The sequence below is a fragment of the Triturus cristatus genome, chromosome 6, assembly GCF_964204655.1.
Source record: "Triturus cristatus chromosome 6, aTriCri1.1, whole genome shotgun sequence".
Lineage (NCBI taxonomy): Eukaryota > Metazoa > Chordata > Amphibia > Caudata > Salamandridae > Triturus > Triturus cristatus.
This window is the reverse complement of record NC_140589.1, coordinates 211272877-211291025: the sequence shown is the minus strand read 5'-3', so window position 1 is coordinate 211291025 and position 18149 is coordinate 211272877. Positions and strand designations below refer to the sequence as shown.

General features: G+C 44.3%; 1 protein-coding gene across 2 annotated transcripts in view; it reads right to left on the bottom strand.

Annotated features, from left to right (window-relative positions):
* Positions 1–18149, bottom strand: part of SLC25A27 (solute carrier family 25 member 27) — a 267214-nt gene that overhangs the window by 92346 nt on the left and 156719 nt on the right. For both annotated transcript variants that reach the window (XM_085610548.1, XM_085610547.1), the window contains 3 exons: positions 8278–8400; positions 3580–3692; positions 598–682 (listed from right to left, as the gene is read on the bottom strand). In XM_085610548.1, coding sequence (XP_085466674.1) covers positions 598–682; positions 3580–3692; positions 8278–8400 — 321 coding nt within the window. The remainder of the gene's footprint in view (positions 1–597; positions 683–3579; positions 3693–8277; positions 8401–18149) is intronic.

Here is an 18149-nt window from a genome sequence, read left to right as displayed (position 1 = left end):
ATATTGCGAATTTAGAATCAGCTGTGCAAAACTAACACTGGCTGTTCAGTAAGCCTAATGCCTATATAACCTATTGCACTCTTTCCACAAAAGGTGTAAATGGAAAGAAAGCGTATGTTTGTCTAAGACCGGGGTCTCCAACCTTATCTGTAGTGAGAGATACTTCTGATTAGTGAAAACCATTTTGAGCTACTTATCGAAGGCCGTGCCACTACTGCAGTGTTACCAGACACCCCCTCGCCCAGTTTAATTGAATCTAAGCCTGATGTCCATAAAGTGAAAGACTAGGGTTTGAACAAAATAATTTGACTAATCCAATATGGTTTTCAACTGGATTTGAAGAAAAAAAACATCAACAACAAAAAAACAGATGTGCTGTGTTAACTGTAGTTTTATGAAGATATAGGTCTCTTTATAAATGTATCCCTGTCATCAAAACAGGTAGAAACATAATAGTTCTAATAAATATTAACGAATATCTAACAATGGACAAAGTATAGTGTAATCATTAAAGCGGATATATAAGATATACACACAGACCTGAAGTCATAATATAAATATAAGAAAGCTAACCAAAACATCAACACAATACAATACCTGGCTATGCTGTGACAGACCACATTATCCTTGAGTCTTGTGTTTCGTAATAAAAAGTGTTTCACCGAATCATAAGTGGTTAGATCTAGGGAAAAGGAAAACATTTACATGCTATAAATTGTGCTATTTTATAGATGTGCTGCTCTGCAAGTTTGGAAGAAGTTGAAGAGTCTATGCAAAACAGAAATATACCACATAATTCCTTATGTCTAAATCTCACTGCTTGCGGTTCCTAACTATTCAGTGCTATTAATTGACACTAGACCTTCTGGAGAAGTTGGGAAAGGCTTTAGGAAAAACTAGGGTTCTTTGGTTACCTTGATTAGATTATTTTATTCTGATGTCTGTTAAGTTTCTTATGGGATGGCCATTGTACTCTGTGAAAGACTTTGCAAAGGTATACTGGGAGAAACAAAAGGGACTTGTGTTTTTCAATGGGTCTATTACCAAACTTATAGTTAGAACTGCCATATTTGTCTGAAAAATAAAAGCATTTTCAGTATGTTGATTTCTAATATACATTGTAAGTGGTTGGCTTTTTCACACTGCTCCTTGAGTTATTTAATTTATTAGTTGTTTTTTCAATTCTTATATATTAAATATCATATGTAGCTGTTTTCTCAGAACTGTGGTTCCATAGTTGCAGCATTTGTTAAGAAGTCTCTTAGAGAGGGAGTCTGTAGGCAAATCGGATTAAATACGTACGAGTACATTTTCATCCAAGCAATATTACAGTATTATGCTGGTCTTCAATCACTCGCATATTTTTTGGTAGGCTTGGCCCAAACACAGAGCCTAATCAGGTTCTCCATCTAATTTTTGTTTCCTTTACAATCACCTTGAAGCAAAAGTTACTCACTAACTCACTGCTACGCACAATTGGATGGCCAGAGAGACCTTGCTAAGCAACATTTAAAAAATCTTAGGATACACAATAGTTTCTGGACAGTATTGCTTATGTACATTAGTACTTAAAAAAGGAAAGTCTACACTCTACAGCAGTGCTTCCCAAACTTTTTAGACCCACGTCCCAATTTTTATTTATTTATTTATTCAGTGTTTTTTATAGCCCGACCCAGAGTTTGGGTGTTAGAGCGCTTTATATTTCAACCACCTTCGATGTCAGCAGATATCCAATTCTTTCACGTCAAGAGCAGGTCTATGTATTCCACTAACATTGGCATATAATTATCAATACATAAAGCAAATGTAATGAGGAGTAATATAAATCATTAGATTACAGTCAAGATTGTTGTGTTGTACTTAGATTTAAGACAAGACCATTCCTGAGTTCTTCTATATCCAAGCTGGTTATAGTGTTATGTTCAACACATTGATCGTTATGGGAGAAATTTACCCATCAGAAAGGACTTGGGCTCCTTTTTGAATTGTGGAGCATAGGCGATTCTTCTGATATTCGGCGGGAGCGAGTTCCAGATCCTTGGTGCAGCTCCCATGAACGCTCGATGGAAAGTCTTTTTCTTACAGAAGAATGCTGATTTCAGTAGAAAATCCTCCGATCCCCTCGAGGGTCTAGTGCCTCCGAACAGTGTAACTTTATGGGCTAGGTAGTGAGGAGTTTTGTGGTGCATTGCCTTGTGTGTAATACATGCAATTTTTAGCTCTATTCTTGCCTTGCATGGTAGCCAGTTGAGCTCTTTCAGATGTGGATTAATGTGGTCATATTGTTTGGTTCCCGTTATAAGTCTAGTTGCTGCATTGAGACAGGCTTTTAGGGGAGCTGTTGATATCTTAGGGAGTCCTGACAGAGTTGCGCATCCATATTCAATTCTTGATATGACCAGTGCCTGTACTGCGATTTTCAGATCCACGGGATCGATGAGTGGCTTCATTTTTCTGATGTAATTCAGATCAAAACAAGCGTTTTTTGCCATTGTGTTGATGTGTGCTCGCATGTTTAGATCTTTATCTAGTGTGATACCCAGTGATTTGGTAGAGTCAACTATCGTTTAGGTACCGTTTAGCGCTGCGATCATTTTGGTCCATTCTTTAATCTTGGCTGAACTTTTAGGAGGGAAGATCAGAAGGAATTAGTTTTTTTGTGAGTTTAGCTTAAGATGATTTTTAGAACCACAAACTTTTGCGACCCATCTAGCTTTAATGAGATGAGGCAGGCAATTTTCTTATGCAACTAAAGCATCATGTGGTAGTGCGTTCTCATTTACAAACAGCACGTTTTCCACTGAAATGGCCTCTAATGCACCCAAATGATAATGTACAGAAATCGGTTTTCAGTGAATAGTCATAATTTGTGCATCACCATGTAAAGTATCATAATTTGTTTTGATCGTATTAAAAGTCTTTGTGTCCATCACACTTCAGAATTAAAAGCAATGCGTTTCATATTTGCATTTCTAACAGCTGAATGTGTACAGTACACTGAGGTAATCACATTTTGTTGTGTGTTGCAACAAAATGACATCCTATGGCCTTTCCTTTCACACTGTCTGTAGCCCAGAAAGATTGTCACACAATTGACTTTGCTTTCCTTTCTGACTGCAAGGTGAGAGGAGTTTGTAAACAGAAGTCCCCATGTTAAAAAAAGCAGCAATTTGTCAGAAGACAGAGCCTGACATTTGGTCTCGGCCTTTGAAACGCAGATAATGTTACAATGTAAGTGCAGCATTTAAAGGCATCTTTATTTATTGTTTAGACTTTTGCTACCTACGAAAAATCGACTCGCGACCCACCAGTGGGTCACAACCCACAGTTTGGGAAACACTGCTCTACAGAGTAAATAATCACTTGGGACTTGGGTTGTGCATGATTTTGAAAGGTGCCTATTTAAACAAGGCACCCACAAATGCAGTTAATCTGTGTCTTTTCTTGGGTTCCACAAGTAATAAGGGACCATAATCGACGAACAAAAAAGTATTGTGAATTAATAAACCTATTATCTATTTCACTTATTTCAGTTCAGTACATGTAGTCAAATGGCATGATGTTTCTATTGAAATTTACCTCCCATATTAACAAGAGCAGCTCTTTGAACATTTGGCACCCAACCTGCCCAAAGACCTCGAACTCCTCCTTTGGCGACGATTGTCACAAACGCATGATACATGCCACGCACGCTGGAATGGGGAAAAAAAAAAAAGGAACAATACAGTCTATATTTCAAGGCTAGATAAATGTTTACTTTTGCAGTAAAATCCAAGTCAGCAGTGTTATTATCTGGTAGATTACAAATGCACGCAGGTTCAAGGGCTAAAGGTTCTCAGTTTCTGCTGCAAGGCTGACAGTTCAGTTCTAACATAATTGCTACTATAAACAGACAACATAAGTAAACTGAACCATTACATTAATGTATAGCATAATATGATGTAATCACACGGCGACTACGTGCGAGTTCAGGGTATTGGGTTTGTGCTTGAAATTTAACCATCACAATTGTGCAAATGCAAGCAATCGAAAAAAGGGCAGAAATTTAAAGAATATGTTCCGGAGAAAAATAATAAAGAAGTCAGATGTGTACTTTGGACCATAAAGATAACGGAGAATCTTAAAAGTAAGATTCCTTTTGAGTCTTATCTGTACAAAAGATTGTTGATCAAAAGCAGAGTATGAGTAAGATCTGTGTTGGCTCATAGAGATAGCTTCACAAGATGAAAAACACTTTTATTATGAATTACCTTGAAAAGAAACACTTAGATCAGAATTCTGGGACATTTGGAGCACTAGAATACCCTATTACACTAAATGAAATATTAAGGAAGAGGAGCCCTAATGGTCTGTTGGAAATATCGTAAGCAATATTCATGTTAATTAACCATACCTTTCTTAAGCATATAGAACTAGAAAGAAAATGATAGTCCTCACAAGAGGATTTTCCCAGATTTTGAGACCAAAAATATCGAAGGAGCCAAAATGCAACACTTTCTTATCTCAGAATAATGCAATATATACTTCACTTAGTATTGTTTTCGATTAGCCTTTATGTAAAAGCACATGATATTGAGAAAACAATAACTCTTAAAATGACTTGAAAGAAAAATGTTTATGTATAAAGTGCTGCATCTAAAGTGAGTCGGCTGTCATTGCTAAACAATGGATTAAGGAAAAAAAAACAATCGAGCTAGAAAACTTGATCACATAGCCTAGAATGCAATATCAAGAAAAGGGAGTGGGCATTAGTTTAGTGGTTTACCATGTATAGAAGACTTTGAATGGTAGTTTAGTAGGAAGCGGTCAGAGAGGAATGGTTGTCATTGATTGGGTTCAGACTGAAAACCCCAAGAATGACGAGAGGGGAATCTGATTAAAGCAATGCTATTATGGTATCCTTATTGTCAAAGAAGGAGCCAGTGGAGCTGGGAGGGTAAGCCACGTTTTGTGCAGATTGGTGTGGGTGGGGGAAAAAAATAAAAAGGGTGCTGAAACTCTTTTTTTTTCCCATTTTAACTCTCATAGAAATCTTTTCCTGCACTTACAGACTGAAGTTCTGAATGGACTTACACAAAACATAGCATGAAAGTAGAACTTGACTCAAAAAGAGAGGTTTTGCTGGTTAGGTGTAAATCCGTTGAGTATTTTTTTTTTTTTTAACAACACTTTTTATTGAGCAAGAAGGCAAGGGCTGCAGGCCCCTGTAAACCCAGGGGATCTGCCACATAGCAAATAGCAACAACTCTTGACATTTTTGCCATATAGAGGAACAATGGAGAGCTATTCATACATCATCTATCAAGAAAACCCCCCTCCCCCCCCCCCCCCCCAACACCCAACCCCCTCCCCCGGACCACACCACCGCCAGACACCACCAGAACCATCTTTATACAATTAGAGCTCAGCACCACGCTTGACATTCAAATAGACCCCAAGTCTCCATCCGCAGGAACCGGTGCAAGGAAAATGCCCCTATAATCAGCCCACCGCTTCCAGATCTTGAATTGTTTCCGAGGACACCCACGCGCCCTAAAGATCGGCAACTCCAGGCCCATATTGAAATCTAAACCTCGCTTCCAAACATTGAAAGAGGGAGCCGCCGGGGCCTTCCATGCCCGAGCCAGATCCCGCTTGGCTGTCGTTAGGCCCAGAAGCAGCAGGTGACGCTTATAAATATTACCCCCAATATCGGCCATAACATGGAGCAACACCAATCTGGGGTCTACAGGAAGATCCCAACCCGTTGAGTATTTTTTTTAATATTTGCGTTTAAAAAGGTTGCTCAGTGGGATCTAAAGGGTAACACTTTTGTATATTCTTGCTGTTTGGGATTCCCAGATTCTCCGCAGGTCCAGAAATTTAAAGTAAGTAATTCTGATTGCATGAGGGGCCTTTTCTCCTATCGTCCCGTATGTATCTGTGGATCAAAACTGGAACTGCAGAGCTCAGTGATTTCTTTTGAGGCAACAATTTAAGAATGTGGGACACAGTACCACTGCCCTGAACTAAAAAGTAAAAGGTCCTATGAGGGGGCATGGTGAGGGACCCCGATGCTCAAGCCATAGTGGGTGGGTTCCACAAATGGAATAAAAAGTGGGGGAAAAACACAAACTTCAAATAAGTTGTAGGCTATACTTTTATCTTACCCTGAAGCAGGGGGTGAATTTAGCGTATGCAACAGCTCCCCTGGGCTTTTTGTAAACCTGGGCGAACTTTATGCACAATTACCACCAGTAATTTCAGTGCAAAACGTTAATAGAAGAAGTATTGTTCGGATAATTTTCAACCAAGAGCAGCATTTCAGGTAGATTTTTACCTGAGCGGACTATTCAAGTAATTTTTGAGCGCAAAACTACAAATCCAAATACGAGTGGCAATGTTCAGTTATGATGGGTGGCCAACAAACATGCCAGGTAGATGATTTACCCAAGCAGTCCGTTTGGGTAATTTATGAAGGCAAAATTACAAATCCAATACAAGTGGCAATGTTTTGAACGAGAGCAAACTTGAAATTACATCTTTGAGTTGAATTTATACCAAAACAGTTCAGGTCATTTTTTGAGTGCGAGACGAATTTCGTTTAATTTTTAGGTAATTACGCCACAGCAAATTACTAACTAGCCAATTACTAAGCTAGGGGCTACAGCCTTTGTCCTAATAAACAGATTAGACCTACGATATTGGGCATAACATTACCCAGTGAACCAATCAAGCCTATAGCTTGTGATCTTAACCAAGCCAGGTTTACTGTTTTGAAGGTAAACTTTCATCAGATCATCAGGCACAAATCACAAAGGTGAACAAAATTACAGTTGGCTAAGCAAAATAGTTTCTTTCCTAAGAGGAAGGATTCTCAGGGACCAGTCATATATGTATGGTTTGTACATGGGGTAACAAACACCAAAACCCATGCCTACTACAGTAATCCGTGACATTCCATATAACAAATCCAACTCTGCAAGCTTTCATACAAAAAACACAAGAATCAGCCGTTAAATGGATTGATGTTTACATATGCATTTTACAATAAATATCTCAAGCACACTGCCTTTATTGTAACGTTTCATAATAAGAAGATCAAGCCTTTAACCATGATTATTGGCTTGCCGCCATATCCAACTCAGTCATGCTGTATTAAGCCAAAAAGTGCCATACAAGCCCCCTTTTCAGTGGAAGCACACAACGCTGGCCCTATTAACTTCTGTGCTCAGGAAAACTATCATGCAGGTGGATCCTCAGTCTTTCTCTCTGTATTACTCCTAGAGACGTTTTTAGCTTGACCACATTAAGTCATTTGAATGCTGCACTGTCAAGCCAGCATTAAAAAGCAGTAAGAGGGCAGACGTCCTATGTTCTGAGCAGAACAGAAAGATGCACTGAGAGTACGCTCCCACAGCTGCACCATCCTGGGAGAATATGGTCAGCCTGCAGTCTGGAAGGCAAAGTGCAGATTTTCTTTATGCTGTAATTGCAGTTTTCTTTCATATTCTTGTTTTCTTTTTGCAAAACACATTTTGAAAGAGCAGAGTTAGCAGAAAATCAAAGCAAAAACACTGAGGAGGTAGCAGGCATGGCAAAAAGCAAAAAGTAATATTGGTCTACAGAAATTGTATTCTGTAAGACCAGAGATGCACTTGCATAGTAATATCTGGGCATTTTATGGCCACGTTTTTTAAAAGCTTACTGCTGTTGGACTAAGAACTACCAAAAGTGTGTTAAGAAATCTGGACAGTGCTCATCGGTTTTTTTTAAGCAAACTTTCCTCACGAGCACATGATGGGCACTAAGTGGAAATGGAAGTTTTTACTGCCTCTGAAAAATGGAAAGGAAAATAAGTTTGAATGGGAATCTGCAGAAGCCTTGATAAGAAAATCTAACTTTTTGCAGCGATCTTGTCCAGTTTTGAGAGGATTATTTCCAGTTCCCTTTCGTGGTCTATCTCAGAGCACATAAACATACACAGGGTCTAATTTAAAGAGGCAGGAAGGAAGATCAGGATTAGCAAACAGGGGGCATTAGAACTTAACATGTATGTGTCTGGATACAGGGTATGAGTGTTTGTTTAGCTAGTTGAACAACTGTTCAAAGACCTGGATACAATCCAAAGAGTAAATATGTTAATCAAAGCAAGTCCTTTTCATCAATTTAATATGATGGCTGGTGAGTTAAAACGGCGACATCAAGTACTATATGAGACACGTTAATTTTATCAGTACAGGTGATGGGCACATGTTTACCAACATCACTAAATTTCTTAACTGATTACAAACTTACCGTGGAGCTTTCCCTTCTAGCCGTCTTCGTCCTTCCATTTGCATCTGAACCTTTACTAGATCTGTGGGACTAGCAAAGAACTGACCAATTGCACCAGCCAACATCCCTCCAATCACAGATTTCCTAGATCAAGAAAGAAATGCCATATTTTTTATAACCGTCTCAGAACAATTTATTGTGTCTCAGAGTTGTAGGCAAGTCCACACTTTTAGGAAAACAGCAAACCAATATATGTAACTACCAACTTTATTAAAGGTAAAGTAAAACAGGTAAAAAGGTGGCTCACATGTTCCCAGCATTACAACAAACAAATGATGGACGGAATGCTGACAATGCAGACATTCTCCCCCAGTCAAGAGATCTGGGTTAAATCCATCGTTCTTTTGCCCACTACGCCACCCCAGTTCAGACATGGCCATATGCAAATCAGTCTTGACCCTGTGCCTCATGGGAACAGTCCAGCCCGAACTGCCAAGCCATGTCTTCCCTGGACCGGAATCAAGCATCCTAGGACCGGTTTCTGGCTATCAGCCGTCATCAGCCAGGATAGCTTGACTCCAGTGGCGTAGTGGGCAAAAGAAAGATGGATTTAACCCAGATCTCTTGACTGGGGGAGAATGTCTGCATTGTCAGCATTCCGTCCATCAATTGTTTGTTGTACCGCTTTTCGCCCTAAGTGGGATGGGTATTCCCAGACGTGGGACCCGTGCTCACTACGAGTGAGAGTATCCACCGCAAAGAACGTTAAGTTTTCTGATGGATACTTCGAACTGCTGTTTCTTCACCTTATGAATAAATACTAAAGCAGTATCTCCCATGTTGATGGGTCTGTGGAATGGCTCAAAACAAAATGTCCTGCATGACCCAACAGCTAAAACGCCCTTCCAGTCGGACCTGGCTGACAAGCCAGTATTGCTTCATGAATAAGTGAACTCGATGCCCACAACACAGCTTGACAGATATCCAGGGCAGGTACTACACATGCCAGTGTGGTGGTAGCATCCTTGGCCCTGGTGGAATGGGCCCTCAAATTCTCCAGAGGCGACTTCTTTGCCATTGTTGGGCAGATCTTGATACAGAGAACAATCCATCTGGATGAGGTCCACTCCTGCACAGCTTTTCCTTTCGTTGGCCCGGAGACCCTCACAAAGAGCGGATCATCCGCTTTGTGATCTTTGGTACTTTCTATATAGAAGCTGATGGCTGTTCTTAGGATTCAGGTAATGGAGTCTCTCTTCCTCTTTTGAAGGACAAAGACATCAGAAGAGTGATGGATTTTCAGACATAGAAATCTGTTACCACCTTAGGGAAGAAAGGCCTCCTTTGTCCTTTGCAGTGTTGTATGGCAGTTTTTTTAGATACAGCTTGAAGTTCACTCACAGGACCGGCTTACGTTGTCACGGTGAGGAATATTGCTTTCAGAGCCGGCAAGCGAAGGATAAAAAGTGCACTAGCCCAAAGGGGGGCACATCAGAAACATAAGGACCAAGTTATGGTCCCACTGTGACATTGCAAAAGGTTTCGGGGGAAACCTTTATGGAAATGCATCACAGCAGGTGATTCGAAGAGACATGGTTGGTCCAACAACTACAAAAGGGCAGAAAAATAAACTTTAAAAGTGCCAACTGCATATCCTTGCTGGGTTAAAGACAAACAAAACGTAGTGAATTCGACAATTTGGCCTGTAAAGGGTCCACATTACACCAGGCCACAAACCCATCCCAGCATCATGTCAACTGCTTTCATTGAAGGATACCTGGCTGCTAGCATAACATCCACAATCTTAGGTGGTAGATCAATTACTGCTAACTGCTGTTACCCAAACACCACGCATGGAGGTGTAGATTATGCAAGCCTGGATGCTGAACCCTGCCCTGATGCTGCGATGGAAGATCCTCCAGAAGCTGCAGCTTAATCGGAGGACAGATGCTCATGTCCAGAAGACCCAGGTACCACACTTTCCTGGCAGAAAATCTAAAGCCACTAGGATGACTTGGGCCCGATGTGAGAAATTGCGTGGTTGACTGAAGGGGTTGAAACTCTACTCAAGCAACAGTCACAATCCATGTCAGGGTGAATCACAAAAAGTCACTAAATCAACCTGTGCGCAACCCTCTGGTAGCTAGGCACAAAAGCAGTCAGGCCTTCAAGGAAAGGTGTAAAGTATTTATGCAGCACACAAACAGAAATAAATTGAAAACACAACACAAGAACAATCTCACATCAATTTAGAAAAATAGAGTAAAAGGTGATAAATTATTGAACATCAAAATGACAAACATTTAATCAGTAGAACTGGAGATATGCAATTTTAATGATTTATGGCAAGTATAGAGACTAAAAGCACAAAGTGCCACTCTTGGCTATCTGGACGCACCAATGGAGTGTGGGCAGAAGTAATGGCCAGGTAAATTCCTCTGAAAAAGTTACCTTCTAATGAACAATCCAGTTTGCAGTGGGGGAGGCTGCGAGGAGGAGGGAGAGCTTTGCATATGGTCCTCCCTGTAGTGTGAAGAGTACGCTATCCTGTCCAGGGTTGCATACGGTCGTTGCTGGAGATTCGCACTGGTGGTCACTATTGGCGGTCGCGTGAAGTGAAGATCTGACGTGGACTGACGTTGGTGGCAGTCACTGTAGCGCGAAGAGTCAGGTTCACTGGAACTTCGCGTTGGTGGTTGGCAAGATCATGGTGTGGTCACTAAGAGCCCAAACTTTCAGGATTTCTCCCTTCTTTCACGGAGGAGCTCAACTGATGCCATACCAAGGGTCCAGGACCTGGGAGGCACCACTAGGGAGGAATGGGGGGGAGGGGGGTGTCAGAAACTCACTTCAGCAGAGGCTAGCAGAGCTCATGCAGGTGCAGGTGCAGTTGCAGATCCAGGCAGGTCTAATTGCAGCAGATCAGCTGGGGCAGTTGCACAGCCCTCTGGAGTTTGTTGTGCCCCTGTAGCTCAGAACAGGAGGTTAGACAGCTGACTCTTGGAGCCTGGCATGAAGGGTGCAGGTGCAGTCTTCTGTAGGGCAGTGCTTCTCTAGTATCCACAGGTCAAGGAGTGAACTGAAGAGTGAGTGAGAGAGAGAGTCCTGTTTTTATACCTGTTGGCCCCTTTGAAGTCGGAAAAGCTTCTGGAGTGTTCCCCTGGCAGATGTGTCAAGAACTTCCTGCCTCCTGACCTGGTCGCAGTCTGTCTGAGTACACAAAAGATGAGTGTGAAGTCCTTTGTGTGAGAGCCGGGCCAGTGCCTTTGAAGTGCATGTGACAGCCCCACCCACCCCATCCTGCCAGAGAAGGCCCATGCTGTAAACACCCAGACCCACTACTGTAATGCTGTCTGGGAGAAATATACAAAGGCCAACTGTCAACTACAACTAGACATGTGAACCAGAAAACAGGCTGCAGGCACTAAATGGTTAAGACAAGAAGATGCCAACTTTCTAAAAGTGGCATTTTCTGAATTGTGACTAAAATCTGTCTTTACCATTATATAGGTTTTTAAATTACAGTTCCTCAGACACCAAACATGACTTTCCAACCTGCTCCCAATCAAAATGTATGACTCATTAAATAAAAAAAGTAACTCAATATTATTCTATGAGAGAGATAGGCCTTGTAATAGTGAAAAACGAATTTGAGTGTAGGAAAGTGCCCCTTTTTGCAAAGATACACCCCACTTTTTTCTTGACATCTGATGCAACCTGATGTGCCCTGGGTCTCTGCCAACCAGGTTCCCAGGGCCTGTGTTCTTTGTAAAAACCGCACATTTGTACCCACACTTGGCACATCCATGGCCACAGGTAAGCCCCTTGTAAAAGTTACCATGGGTACCAAGGTCACGGTGACCAGGGAAGGCCTCCAAGGCTGCAGCACCTATTGTGCCACCCTTCGAGGCCCTGCACCTTAACACACACACACACACACACACACATACTGCAATTGCAAGCTGCGTGTTTTGGTGCAAAGAAAAAATGAAGAGTCGACATGGCACACATCCCCGTGTGCCATGCGTGCAACCCACTGCCTGAGACATAGGTAAGTCAGCCCTTTAGCAGTGTGCACTAGCCCTCAGGTGAAGGTATGGTACAATTGCATGAGCCCTGTACCCCTACAGTGTCCAAGTTAATTCTTAGACATTGCAAGTGTAGTAAAGCCATTAAGAGTATATGGTCTGGGAGTTGGTCATTACGAACTCCACAGGTCCATAATGGCTTTACTGAAAACTCAGAAGTTTGGTAGAAAACTTCTCAGCACATTAAACCCACACTGAGGCCAGTGTGGGATTTAATGTAAATGCACTCAGGGGCATCTTAGAGATACCCCTTGAAAAACGACCAGCCCTTTTGTGGTTCCGGAATGGATTCCCGCCATTTGCCACCACCACACATGTTTTTGGACCCCTGGGTAGAGAACCTCCGCTTTCTGGGTCCAGAAACAAAGCCCATCCTGGGCAGAGGCGTCGGGCCTCGTCCCCCAGGATGGGCTGGGTCCACGAAGGGGAAGCTTCAAGGGCCTGCCGCCTTTGCCCCACTTAATACACACTCTGGATAAGACTAACTGCTCGCTCGCACTTCTACAAAGAGAGCTGTTAGTACTTACTTAATTTAGCCTCTGCTATACCTCTGGGGACTCCCTGGACTCTATGCACACTATACCTTACTGTGGTATAGTACAAACAGAGCTAGCTTCCTACAGAGAGTTTTTCACTACTGTGATATGTAAAACTTAATTTACATGTCCAGCTTTTTTAATACAACGCACTCTGCTCTTTTGGCTGTTTAGGGCCTCCCCTAGGGGTGGCTTAGATGTATTAAAAAGGAAGGTTTAGGCCTGGTTTAGAGAGCTTTAGTTTGCCAGGTTGAAAGGGCAGTTTAAAACTGCTCACACAGGCTGAAATGGCAGGCACGGGAAATGTTTTATAAGGCTATTTAAGTGGGTGGCACAATCAGTGCTGCAGGCCCACTAGATCATTTAATTCACAGGCCCTGGATACCTGCAGTACCTGTTTACTAGGGACTTACAAGTACATTTAATGTGCTAATTCAGTGTATGACAATTTCACCATGTTTAAAGGAGAGAGTACAAGCACTGTAGCGCTGGCTAGCAGTGGTAAAGTGTGGAGACCCCCATGGTCAACAAAAACAAATTCAGCAAAACAGGAGGAGTGAAGGCAAAATGTTTGGGAGTAGACCACATTAAGACGGAGGTCAAACACCCGGACGTTCCTGTTCTTCTTCAGCACTCAAGACGGATGAGGTAGCGGTAGTAAGTGCCGTGAAAATCCAGCCAGTTCCAGAAGCGATGAGTCTCCTACCACAGGATAAGGGACCCCAGACCACCCTGCTTATTGTAGTACCACATGGCGGTGGGGCTGTCCATGAGGACTGCACTAGACGTCACTTGATGAAAGGTAGGAAGGCTTTCAACTGCAAGTGAATCGCCTGTAACTCCAGCAAACTGATGTGGAGGCTTATCTCCACCAAAGACCAGAGTCCTCTGATCTCCACTCGCCCACATGACCTCCCCAACCCAGTACCAATACATTCATCAACCCCATCCACTCTGGCTGGGGCAGGGAAAGGGGTCTACTGCAGGCCCAATTACAGTCTAATGGCCATGACTGCAGATTGAATCTGACAGTTTTTCTTGGTGCTGGGCCCACTGGGACATCAGCTTCCACTGAAGAGCTTGAATGTGCCACTTGGCATGGTCAGGATGCAGGAGGGCAGAAGGCCACGAAACCTTAGAACCATCCTCACGGAGCCCCAGTATAGAAACATTGAAATCATAGCCCGAATGTCCTAGACTCATTGGGCGGGCCAGAGGAAATTGCACCATGTCCGGAATGAATGTATGACGTTACTATGAAAGCAAATACCACGCGGTAGGTTACAACGCGGTCGTTACAACGACCGCGTTGTTACCACACGTGGCTTTACATTGCAAGTCGTTTCTACGACTTGCGCTAGATGGCGCGCTGGGTTTAGGAATAATATAAATTACTTTTCCAAACTCTAGGTTAGCGCAACAGCAGGGAATGTGTTGGACTTAAAATCCAACACATTCCCTGGTGTTGCACGCCACCTAGGGCAAGTGGTACAAACGACTTGCGATGTAAAGCCACGCGTGGTAACAACGCGGTTGTTGTAACGACCGCATTGTTACCTACCTGCGTGGTAGCAGCAGCGTTGTAAACGCTGTTTCCCGTCCAGTATGGCTTCAATAAAGGGGATTCTCTGTGAAGGAGTCAGGTGTGACTTTGGCACATTGATTGTGAACCACAACAATGTAAGGAGGTTCACCATCGTCTGGAAGTGGTCTACGACGGACTGTAACGAACCTGCCTTCACCAGCCTATCAAAGAGTTATGGTAACTCTGGTATTCCCAAACTCCAGAGATGTGCAGTGACCACCCTGAACTAAAGGGATGACTGCAGGACGGGAACAGAAAAATAAGCATCCTGCAGGTCCAGTCCCAACATTCAGCCGTCTGGATCCAGAGCAGATAGAACCTGGGATATATGATGACATTGAGAGGCCTTAGATCGAAGATAGGGTTGGAGACTGAGAAGTTCATTGCCCTTGCTGGTCTGAACATTGCCCGCTAGATTCCCTGCTGTGGCTTCAAAAGTAATGAAGTATCTGCTATTGCTGTGGGGGACTCTGGTGCTACCTAAACATGAAACCCCTAGCGATTCCTTGAAACTTGTGAAATTGTTGTGGTTATTGCGAAGTGCACAGTTGCTCTGCTCTCTTTAAAGCATTCAAGGGTGGAGTAAGCCTTCTTGCGAAAGAGGTGCGACCCAAAGAGCATTCCAATGAGTGATGCTTGAACACTACCTGAAAACGGTGTGGTTCTGATTCACGCGTGGTGCCGCAGCACCACAGTAGTGGCCACTGTCCTGGCTAGGGTGTCATCAGTGTCCAGACTGGAGTAAATTATATTTTTTGGCAGCATCCTGGCTATCCTGAATGGTGCAGGCTCGCCTTGCCATAATACTTCCGAGACTGCTTGCAAAGTGTTGGCAAAATTGTCCCATAAGGCAAGGGAGTAGCACCTAAGGAAGCAGCTGATGTTGATAGATCTGAGGGCAAGACTGACAGAAGAAAACATTCTCCTTCAGCAAAGGCCTCCATTTTCTTTGACTCTCAATCCGGTGGGATTGTGGGTAAAGAATTAGGGCTCACCTTGCTGTTGGAAGTCTGTACCACCAGGCTTTCTGGAGTACGATGTGGTGTTAAAAAGGCTGGGTACCTTGGAGCTGGCTTCGATTTGTCAGTCAGAAGGGATCGACGCCATGCACAGAGCCACTGAGCCTTTGTGTGTGGCTTTGGACGAGGTTGGAACATATTCAGTACAGAGCTGGTCAGCAATATAGGTACAATGTCCTTGTCTGGAGGTGCAGGGTGCAAAATCTACTCCGGAGCAGAACCTAAAGCAGGTTCAGAAGGCATAAATGACGCCAAGGGCAGACACACTGGTGTTAACCCAGCTGGAGGCCTTCCCCGATCCATGGGGCCCAAAGATACGCCAGAGGAAACCTGTAAAGAGCCATAGATGAGAAACATGGCATCTTTAAAAGTCAACATCCAATATGGTTTAGCCGATGGACCCGGAAACTCTGGTTTCATTGGGATGTATAGTGGAATCGGTTCCTTGGAACCAGGAGCAGGACCCCGGGGCACCTTCAAGTCCTCGTGACTTCTCATGGTGAAGCTGAAAGGAGGCCGCTTAGACTTCTTGTGCTTTTACTTTAACTTACTAAAGACTCGGAGTGTGACGAAGGCATGTCGCTGGACCAACATGAAGAACGAGATAGGGTCAGAATCGTAGACTTCTAGTGGGAACGGCCATCTCACAATTTCTGGACATGTTCAGCTTGGCTTTGTGGTCTCAGATTGCCTTTGGATTAAATGGGACACACTCTCTGCATGACTTGGAGTCAAGGTCTAATCCTAGATGCCTGAAGAATACCTTGTGGGAATCTATCAAAGATGTTTGCTTGTAACAGTTCCTGCAAGGCTTAAAGCCTGTGGTCATGGAAAGGGACATATCCGTTACAAACTGGAAAAAAACGTATTGAAACAAGCATTTGCAATGCAATAGGTCTCGCATTAATTAAGTTTGAGATATTGGCATTGCTAAATATTGCAACACCAACTGCAACAAAAGTCTATAAATTGTAGGCCAAAAAAAATGTGTATTTTTGTAGCAATGGTGACATGCTGCGCTTTAGATGAATATGTTTAAAAGTAAAGTGCGCCATACTGCGATTGCTACAATAGTTAATTGTGGATGCGTTAACAATTGATGTGTGCACTGATGGCTGGTGGTGTGTGTGCCTGTAGAAATTGTGCACTGATGGCGTGTGTGCCTGGTGGAAGTGTGCACTGCCGGCTGGTGGTGTGTGCCTGGTGAAAGCTGGTGGTGTGTGCCTGGTGAAAGCGTGCACTGCCGGCTGGTGGTGTGTGCCTGGTGAAAGCGTGCACCGACGGCTGGTGGTGTGTGTGTGTGCCTGGTGAAAGCGTGCACTGACGGCTGGTGGTGTGTGTGTGTGCCTGGTGAAAGCGTGCACGGACGTCTGGTGGTGTGTGGCTGGTGGTAGCGTGCACTGACTGCTGGTGGCGTTTGTGCCCAGTGAAAGCGTGCACTGAAGACTGATGGTGTCTGTGCCTTGTGAAAGTGTGCACTGACGGTGTGGCTGTGTGTGTGGTTGTGTGTGTGTGTTTGTGGTTGTGTGTGTGGTTGTGTGTGGTTGTGTGTGTGTGGTTGTGTGTGTGTGGTTGTGTGTGTATGTGTGGTTGACCACTTTATCACACTTGCGCAGTCAACTCAAATGAGTCTGGCAGTGGGGGCGTGGCCAGCTATGGAAAGACGTCGGATGTGTTTTAGAGCTGCTCTACACCACGACCCATGATCTGCCATCGTCCGTACTGATCCTGGCAGTAACTACCCTTACACAGACAGCCCACATTTTACCGCACCCTCCCCCTGGAATCGTTTGAGCCTTTTGCCTGGGCCGAAGGCGCAACCATTCACCCATTGTGCCCTTCAGTGACTAGCTGCGCCTGTGTGGCCTGGACTGGCACCCCGAGATTGCAGGCAAGGCTTGGCTGATTCCGCGGCCCGGGCTGATTGTGGGCGCTTCTACAAAGGAGGACACATTGTCCACGTGGCCATCCCGGGTCTGCAACCACACATCGTAGATGCACCATCGGGCCGGCACAGCTGCCTGCCACCAGTTGTGAGCGATTGCTGGAGCTGCTTATTGAGGACTGAAAGGCCCACTGGGCCCGCGCACAATGTGGTGGGGGCCAACTTGTGCCTAGCCTCCCAGACCTACACGCCGAGATTACCACCCATCGCACCCCGGCAGACATGGCAGAGTAACGTCCCTCAACACGGCCACCAGCGCACCGCTCATGAGGCTGGAGAGACTCCTGGATACACTGAACGGATCGCGGAGGCTGGGGGCTGCACCGTCTGTCACCTCATCCTCTCCTAAAAGATCCAGTGCCTGTGCTTTTCCCACATCTATTGGTTTCTCAGGGAGTACCTTTGCTGGGGGAGCCCAACCTGCGCCCAGTGGTCCGACATCCTCCCTTGCTTCATCAGCGCCCCTGTGTTTTGAGGGAGTGGGCGGTATGGCCCGGACATGTTGCCGGAGTGCCCGCAAATCCAGCTCAACCCTATCATAGAGGCCTACTAACATGGCGCTCAGAGGGACACAGGTGGCCTGGCTGTTGGGTGGGGCATCTGGTTTTTCCCCCCCTGTTCCATCTGACCTAGATGGCGACGCATTCTCGATCTTAGCCCCGATCCACATGTGTAGTAGCGAGAGCGGCACTTCACACCACACGCTGGCTCCTACTGCCC